Here is a 9,449-nt window from a genome sequence, read left to right as displayed (position 1 = left end):
CTGGTCGGGTTATTACACTAGGTTTTCCCTCAAACCCCATGTTTCTACAAATTTTCATGCTCAAATCCGTAACAAAACCATGTATTTAATGTCTAATGAGTGGGAACAACTTACCTTGACATAGATGAAGAAAATCTCTCTTCTGAAGCTCCAAAATCATCCAACCCAAAGTGAAGATGGGTGGAAATGAACCAAAACTCGATTTTAAAGAGTGCTCACTGCCTCCAGTCCTTTCGCACCTGCGATCTCTTGACCGCTTCTGCGGTCCTGCAGGTGCGAACCAATTGCCGCTTCTACCGGGGCTTCTAGCCCATTTCCACATATGTGCTCCTTCTCCCGCGGGTGCGGTCCCGCTTCTGCGGTGATCTGACCGCATCTGCGGTCCCAACCTTCACCCTTCACCACCACATCTGCGCCCTTTTGGCCGCTTCTGCGGCCAAAACTTTGCAGGTGCGGTTATACCAGATATCAGCTGCTTCAACTATTCTTTCCAACCCCAATTCAATTCGTTAACCACCCGGAATTCACCCGAGGCCCCGAGACCCCGTCCAATCACACCAACCAGTCCCAAAACACATTACGGACTTGCTCGAGGCCTCAAATCATATCAAACAATGCTAAAATCATGAATTGACCTTCAATCCAAGCTTAATGAACTTTAGAATTTCAAACTTTTACATTTGATGCCGAAACCTATCAAATCACGTTCCATTGACCTCAAATTTTGCACAAAAGCCATATTCGACATTATAGACCTACTCCAACTTCCGGAATTGGATTCCAACCCCGATATCAAAAATTCTACTTCCGGTCAAACTCCTCAGAAACCTTCAAATTTCTATCTTTAACCAATGACTCCAAAATGATCCACGGGCCTCCGAATTCACTTTCGATCACGCTCTCAATACCAGAATCACCATACGGATCTATTCCCAGACTCGAAATCCCAAACGGACATCGATAACATTAAAATGCACTTCAATCCAAACTTATGAAATTCCTTCAAAATGCTAACTTCAACAATAGGCGCCGAAACATTTCGGGTCTTCCAAAACCTAGTCCGGACATATGCCTAAGTCTAAAATCATCATACGAACCTGCTGGAACCTTCGAATCCCGATTCTGAGGTCATTTACTAAAAAATTCAACCTTAATCAATTCTTTCAACTTAAAACTTCCGAAATGAGAATTCTCTTTCCAAATCGACTCTGAACTTCCCGTAATTCAATTCTGACCCTGCGTACAAGTCATAATACCTGAAGTGAAGCTGCTCGTGGCCTCAAACTGCTAAACGACACACTAGAGCTCAAAATGACCGGTCGGGTCGTTACAACTACGTCCTACGAGAAATTCACGAGGGCACTTGCTGGAACCATTCTGGTGCCGAATCACTGGTTCACAAAGTCATCAGAGTAGGATATTATTGGGATAGTATGGAAAAAGATACTAAGGAGTTCATCGAAAATGTGACAAATGCCAAAGGCATGCGCCGATGTTCCACCAACTGGGAGAGCAACTTCATTCAGTCCTATCCTCGTGGCCATTCATGAAATAGGGGATGGACATCGTTGGTCCTCTGCCATTGTCCCTAGGTAAAGCTAAATTCATTTCATTTATGACTAACTATTTCTCTAAATGGGTTGAAGCACATGCTTTCGAGAAAGTTAGAGAAAAAGAAGTAATAGACTTCATCTGGGATCACATCATATGCTGATTTGGGATATCCGACGAGATAGTGTGCGACAATGGAAAATAATTTATCGACAGCAAAATAATGAAGTTCCTCGAAGATCACAAAAATAAAAAGGATATTATAGACGTCGTATTATCATAGTGGGAACGGACAAGCCGAATCAACGAACAAAACCATTATTCAAAACCTAAAGAAGGGGTTGAACGATGCTAAGGGGAAATGGAGAGAAATTTTGCCCGAAGTGCTTTGGGCATATCGGACAACGACAAAATCCAGTACGGGGGCAACGCAATTCTCCTTAGTGTATGGCGTTGAAGCTCTAATGTCGGCCGAGGTCGGGGAACCAAGTGTCAGGTTTCAATACACAACGGAAGAATCAAATCACGAGGCTATGAACACAAGCCTTGAATTGTTAGATGAAAAATGGGAAACCACCCTCGTTCGAATGGCCGCCCAGAAATAGCAAATTGAAAGATATTATAATCGAAGAGCCAATCTTCGACACTTCAAAATAAGGGACTTAGTTATGAGAAAAGTCACCATCAACACTCAAGATCCAAATGAGGGGAAACTCGACCCAAATTGGGAAAGACCATATCAGGTCCTCGGTGTCATCAGAAAGGGATCTTATAATCTTGCACGATGAACGACAAACAACTGCCAAATAATTGGAACATATAACTCCTCAAACGATACTATTGCTAAGGTATGACTCTCTCTCTTTTTTCATTTATATTTGACACTAAACTATTACAGGTGTTCGATCGAAGACATCGTGAAATTCTTCAACATAAAGACTTCAGGTTTTAAAGCACACATTGCACACTTTTTTCCTTAGATCGGTTTTTGTCCCAAATGGGTTTTTTCGATGAGGTTTTTAACGAGGCAATAATTATATGTGCTACCTGGGGACAATTCAACAGTATCCGAGGCTTCTTTAAAATCAACCTCGAATACTGGGGGGCATCACCCTCAGATGTTATGTTTTCAAGGAAGATGCTTCGTGTCAACAGGGTCTCGATAGGAAAATTTTGTAAAGGGCCAAACGGTCAAACAAACCGTGCCCATGTAGATTGCCCAAGCCCTAATGACAAAACATGTACGCGTGAATGATCTATTGAAAGAAGTACTTTTTCTTTATCAGATGTTCCATGCCTTAGTGAGATTTCTACTTCGTACTTATGGAAACTGGCTCAGGGGCCAATTACAACTAGAGCTCGAGCAGTTAACCCCATACTCGGGGACTGCCCTCCGAAAATCGACATACTCGAATTATCAAACTTCAAAATCTTAAGACCTTAAAAAGGCAATCCTCGATTTTATAGGCCACGGCCACCCCACTCTGGGACTGATACTTCGAACAATTTTGAAGTGAAGAAACAAGCCCAATGGGCAAATATCATGTTAAAGGCTACGACCAAACTAACACGGTTCGGAGACGTCCGAATTCCGTAAACAAACAGGCCTTCAAATATTTTCATAAAACCGGTTAAAAAGGGCTACCCTTGGCAAATTTACATAGGGTTTCGATAACATCAACCCTCGAAAACCTTAAAAGGTACCAAATTGTTTGAACTCCCGAACAAACTTATGCTAAGGCATAGCAAAATTTTTCGATAACGCTGAATCCTAATGGGTACAAATTTATCTAATGCTAAGGCATAACAAATTTGAATATGATTAAACTTTTTAAGCCAAAAAGGGGAGTAAAGCCACTCTATTGAGGCCATATTGGCCCAATTCAAGAGCCTAAGGGCCATTACACGGTTGAGCTCGAGGACCCGCCCTCGATTAAATAAAACCTAAGGGTTTTTTCTACTCCCAGTTCGAGCAAGTATTCACTCGACTATAGAAACTATAGTAATCTAATTTCAACAAAATTTTCACAAGGCAACGAAGTGAGTCAAATTTTTCACAAGACCTAAAGTATATTAGAATTATCATAAAGTGAAAGCAAAACAAAGTTTTCACAAAACAAAAATCAAGGACAAATTGGAAAGAAAAAAGGATCTTCCATATATACAAAAGTATTTACAAAGACCACTCAGGGTCTTACACAAAAATCCAAAAAAGAAGAAAAAAATTCTAAGTACATAATCTTCCCCGGGAGCCTCATCTTCATCTTCTACGCCCTCGAATCCACTTGCGCTGCTGGAGTTATCATCATCAGAGAGCAAAGTTTGGCTTCGGCCTCTAGCACTTTCGCATTCTCGATATCGGTAGTAAGGTCAAAACCACGAGCATGAATTTCTTTGAGAGTCTCTCTCGGAGACTGGGACTTGACATGCTCGGCAACGCAAAATGATCGGACCTGAACTACATCAAAAATTTCCTTTGCTCGAGCGTGAGCAGCTTTGGCATCAGCTCGGTATACGGTCACGACCGCCTCCGCCTCCACCTCCGCCTTTACTTTTTCTGCCTCAGAGGTGGCATTTGCAAGCTTAGCGTCCAACCGAGCCTCGAGCTCCTCAAGTTTTTTGGCTAGGGCCAAGCTCTCCTCCTTCACGCTTTGGAGCTGACGCTAAACCAAAGACAGTTGGTCTCGAGCAGTATCTTCCTCCGAGGTGAGGCGGTCCATGTTTTGCTTCCACCCCAAAGTCTTTGTCTCTTTCATCTTAACCTCCTTGCGATGTTGCTCAATCTTTTCAGCCTTCTGCTGAACCTGAAGGATCTAAGTGTGAGTCGCCAATATCAAATTGATATGTCAAGCTTCCAAAAATTTACATTACCTGCTCGATGTGATCGGTCTGCTCTTTATGAGTTGTTGCCAATTCAGCTCGAAAGTCCCTGACCTCCTCTTCTTTTTGCACATAGAGGAGTTTGAGGACGTCTCTCTCCTCCGTGAGCCTTTTGAGATCGGCCTCACACCGGTTCAGCTCAGCTCGACATTTAGAGAACGCTTCCTGATGAAGCGTCACAACCTATGGAGAAAGAAAGGAAATCAGACAAAAGGAAATAAAAGCAAACGTAATCCTAATAACGGGGGGCTGAAATCTACCTGGTTTAGGAGTCGCTGAGCCTTATCGAAAATGATCGATGCATCAATATCGGAAACATCATCGACCCCCGTGAAGCGGCCACGAAATAAGTCATCCCATTTGTGGGCCATCCCTACATCAGGGGTCTCCATAGCTTGGGACTCCCGAAATTGCCCCTCAAAAAATGTGGGAGAGGGGTGGCAAATCATCAATGTTAATTGCCCCAAGCAAGACATTTGGGGCGCTCTCTCCTTTTCGGAGGACTTCGGAACCAGACCTTTTAGGCACACACGCCGATTGTTCGTCACGGTAGACATGCACACTCGTCGGTTGATCATCACGGCGGGAGACATCTTCAGCCTTCAATGACTCGGGGACTTCGCTCGGACCATCTTCCGAGATTTCCTCAATCCGAAGATGAGCCTCCTCGACCATCACCGGCTCAACTGCTTTTGAAGCTTCGGAGCTTCCCTTCTTTCGAGCCACTAGCTCGTAATCAACATCTTCTTTCTTTTATTCTTTATCCCGAAGTTTTCAGACTATGTCGGTAGGTAGAGCGGTAGTGTCATCATTCGACTTACGAGCCTTGCTCTTTTTAGGCTTTGGAGTATCGGAAGGCGAGACCCTTTTCCTCTTCTTATCCTTAGCCAGTTTTTGGGCCTCCTCTTCCCCAGGTGGGGGGGAGCTTTATGGAAGCATTGTCTCTGAGACCTGTATAGGAGGAAATCAAGTAAAGATAAGAAAGAAACATTTCACAAAAAGGTATCAAACACGGATAGAGAAGCTTACCGTGATTTTTGGCCTCCCGTCGGCCCTTGGCCAAATCGCGCCAATAGTGCTCAGTATACGAAGTGGTCAAAGCCAATTTCCGAACCCAGCCTTCAAGATTTGGGATTGCACTGGACACCCAAGAAACCACTGCATCATAGGAAAGGATGGCAATATGAAAAGACAAAAGAAACAAAATAGTAACGGAAGTTATAGGTGAGTTCGTGCTTACGTTTCATGTTCCACTCTTCAGGGAACAATATCTTCTCAGCCTGAATTATGTCGGAAGTCCTCACTCGGACAAACTAATCCATCCATCCTCGGTCCTTGTCCTCATCTATGCTCGAGAACAGCACCTTGGTGGCCCGACGCTGAAGCCTTATTAATCCGCCTCGATAGAGACGGAGGCTGTACATTCTAATGAGGTGGTCGAGGGTAAAAGGCATCCCCTCGACTTGGCTCACGAAGAATCGGAGCAAAATAACAATGCGCCAGAAGGAAGGATGGATCTAGCCAGGGTTATTTGGTATTGGCGGCAGAAATCAAGGATAACGTGGTCAACGGTACCCAACGTAAAAGGGTAAGTGTAAACACTCAAGAACCCTTTCACGTGAGTGGTGATGTCCTCTTCAGGGGTCGGGATCACTGTCACACCTCCTTTTTCCGCCCCCGCGAGGGGCGTAGGGAGTTTTTCCAATTAAAGGACAATCGAAACGGGATTCGTTTATTTATTTCAGAGTCGCCACTTGGGAGATTTATGGTGTCCCAAGTCACCAATTTTAATCCCGAATCGAGGAAAAAAATGACTCCATATTACAGTCTATGAACCAGAAATCCGGATAAGGAATTCTGTTAACCCGGGAGAAGGTGTTAGGCATTCCCGAGTTCCGTGGTTCTAGCACGGTCGCTCAACTGTCATATTCGGCTTATTTATCTGATTTTAATACAATTATGAACCTGTGTGCCAATTTTAACTTTTACCGCTTTATTATTATTATTTTTAAAAGAATGTGAACATCGTTTAAAATACGTCTTTGGATTGCGTCACATGAAATGCACCCACAATCCGGAACACATTTTATTTGATGTTTTGGGATTTGGATTTGGGTCGCATGAAATGCACACCCGAGCTTAAGAAAGTAAACTATTAAACACGCGCCTAAAGAGACTATCGCGTTATTATTTTGGGAAGGTCGTAAAATTCGCTAAACGGCCCTCCCTAGTTCTAATTAAACCATACATTTTTTGTGAGGGCCCCGCAATCTGTACGTTTTATTTGGCGAGGCTCGTCTTATATTCATTTAAAAAGGCAAACTTAAGACAGCTACATTTTCCTACTTGGCTACGAAAAATCCAACCAATGGCACATTTCGATTTATAAAGAGTTGAAATTAATTAAGTGGAGGCCATGGGTTGAAGATTGAACTTATTTGATGAAAAGAGTATTTTTCGTGGGATTAAAATTACTACTATAATTTTAAAATTATTGCTACACGTATACGCAACTATTAAGACAAACTAAAATAATTAACATCTTACAGAATGTGTACAAACACCTATTATGACAAATATTTGGATAACAACAATCTAAGCATGAAGAAACAAAATGCTGAATAACTACTTAAGTAACAAAACAAAGGAAAAGACATTCACGGCCAAATTTCAATACCATATGGAGTTAATTAACAAGAAATAGCAATTCACAAACATCATATATATATGTCTCGCTTACTTGCATACTATCCGCATGAACTAGGATTGTATTTCAACAACCACATATACATATTACTAACAGCAAATATGAAGGACACGGGCAGAGATGACCTACTTGTGATTAACGTCTGATGCGTTGGAATTGCGACAAAACCTCGAACAACAAACCTCGACGTACCGGACCTCGACGAACCAAAAACGACCTCAACGGACTGCGCGACGATAGTGAAGAAACAGCTGTAACTGGGCTGATTAGTTAGAGACTGGTGGTATTTGACGACGGGCAATGGGTTTAAGCTTGTTGCTATGGCTGGCTATGGTGTTCGCAGTTGTTCGTGGGTGATTGACAGTATGGGACGATGAGGCTGGGGGACTGTTTGGTCGACAGGGCTGGACGACGAGGGAGTAGCGGGGAGGCTGGTTGTGGTCGTCGGACGTGAGGAAGGTGATGGCGCAGCAGCGATGGTTGTTTTGGTGGAGCTGGAGCTCACTGGCTGGGGGGGATAGGGTGGTTGACGGGCCTGTTTGGTGGTGGCGTTTTGGACGTGAGGGAGTGGGGGTCTCGCTGGTTCAGCTGGTGAGGAAGACGATGGCGAAACAGCAGTGGTCGTTGGACGCAGGTGGTCGACGGACGGGAAGCTGGAGTTCCGACAAGGGGGGGTTGCGGACGGTTCTGTTTGGTGGTGGTGTTTGGACGTGAGGGAGTCGGAGCTGGTGGTTTTGGGTAGGGTCTGTTAGGGTTTTTTCGTTCTTTCTTTCCTTCGAAGAAGAAGATGAAGTCCCTCCTTCCTCCTCAAAAATCCAGTCCGTGTGTTTTTGTATATGTGCAAAGAAACATGGACCTCACATGTGTAGGGGTCCAAGATTTGTGTCCCCCATGCGCGGTGGGGTTCCCCGTATGTGGGGTTCCGTCCGTATTCCCCACGCGTGTCCCCCATGTGTGGTGGGCTCGGATTATTATGGGCTAGGCCCGAAAATTAGGCCTAAAAACGGGTAGTTTGAACCCAAATATTATTTTTTTGCTCGGACCCGAGAATAAGAACACGATGTTGCTCAACTAATCCTATGTAAGCAAAATAACTACCAAAATAAGACTAATATTTAAAACAAAACTATATCTTTTTTTTTCCAGTATTTTTCAAGATTAAAATAGTTACAAAGCTTAAATAAAACTATTTTTGTAATTTTTGTTTTTCATATAAAGATAAAATATAAAGTAATATTTTTGTATTTTTTCAAAATTAAAATGACTACAAAACATTAATAGAACTATATTTTTTGGAAATTTTTGAAATTATATAAGGTACAAAAATAAGGTACAATTTTGTATTTGTTTCAAATTTATGAGAAATACATAAACTAAAATTTATATATATTTTTTGTAATTTTTCTTTTGCGACGAAATAAAGTAAAATAGTCAAAATAGCTATATTAGACCCAATTTAAATATTCAAGCTAAAAAATGTGAAAATTCCCGGGGAGGGTCAAAAATCACATGTCTACAGCTGCCCCTCTTTGACTGGAAACACGAAGAGTTTTCCGACAAAGAACGACTAGACATGTTTTTGACCCGACCATTATTTGGAGGGACTACACTAAGGAAAGGAAGGGAATGTGACCGAGCCCTGGTATCTGAGCTGCCTACATATCCTTGGCTATAAAGGAATCAGGCCACGTGTAGTTCGGAGCTGAGAGAGATGGTAGAGTGTACCGAGGTACAGAGCCGATCGAGGTGTCATTCCGTTGAGGTTCCGGTCCGCGGTCCTGTCATTACATAAAAAATGAAAAATGAAAAGACTAAAAGCCTATTAGTCACTAGTTACAAGGATTCCTATCTATAAGTCTTCTGAAACTTGCTCTTGAGTCTTGAATGGTGCTTCATACAAACTTTTGATTCGAACCTTGATACTTGCTAGTTGTAGGTGCTAGTTCTGGAGCAGACCACATCTGTTCTCCACTTCCGTACTTTGGATTCTTTTTTTTTCTTTTTTTTTCTATGCTTGCTTTTTTTTCCCTTTTCTTGTTTTTGTTTTTGACTGGCTTCTGTTGATCATCTCAGACAGTTGACTCGCATTCTTGAGGCGAGCTTCTGCTATTTATAACTTGGATTGAATGCTGAGGATTTTTGTTGTAACCTTTTGCCTTCCAGTGGGTTACTGCTTGACCTTGAAAGACATTCCTCTGTTCTACAGGCGGACTCCTGACTTCATCATCTTGAATTTAACAACCTTCGTTCTCCAGGCGGGCTCCTGACTACCAAAACAAACAAAACAAACGAAATTTCCTAACCCAGTTTG

At 42.7% G+C, this 9,449-nt stretch overlaps 1 protein-coding gene across 1 annotated transcript; it reads right to left on the bottom strand.

The window, feature by feature from the left end:
* Positions 1 to 3,818: 3,818 nt before the first annotated feature.
* Positions 3,819 to 4,823, bottom strand: LOC138871806 (uncharacterized). The gene is made up of 4 exons (XM_070149709.1): positions 4,692 to 4,823; positions 4,423 to 4,614; positions 4,314 to 4,364; positions 3,819 to 4,208 (listed from the first exon to the last, which is right to left on the bottom strand). The coding sequence occupies exons 1-4, from the start codon at positions 4,821 to 4,823 to the stop codon at positions 3,819 to 3,821; spliced, it is 765 nt and encodes a 254-aa protein (XP_070005810.1).
* Between the last annotated feature and the right edge of the window lie 4,626 nt (positions 4,824 to 9,449).

This window comes from Nicotiana sylvestris, chromosome 6, assembly GCF_000393655.2.
Source record: "Nicotiana sylvestris chromosome 6, ASM39365v2, whole genome shotgun sequence".
In the NCBI taxonomy this organism is placed as follows: Eukaryota; Viridiplantae; Streptophyta; class Magnoliopsida; order Solanales; family Solanaceae; genus Nicotiana; species Nicotiana sylvestris.
This window is presented reverse-complemented; position numbering and strand designations above follow the sequence as displayed.

What these genes read in the sequence shown, in the direction of transcription:
- LOC138871806 (XM_070149709.1), bottom strand. Translation starts at nt 4,823, where the DNA reads ATGGAGACCCCTGATGTAGGGATGGCCCACAAATGGGATGACTTATTT. An exon ending in AGACCGATCACATCGAGCAG is followed by an intron (nt 4,365 to 4,422) that starts GTAATGTAAATT and finishes ACTCACACTTAG; the next exon opens with ATCCTTCAGGTTCAGCAGAA. An exon ending in TTGAGCAACATCGCAAGGAG is followed by an intron (nt 4,209 to 4,313) that starts GTTAAGATGAAA and finishes GTTTAGCGTCAG; the next exon opens with CTCCAAAGCGTGAAGGAGGA.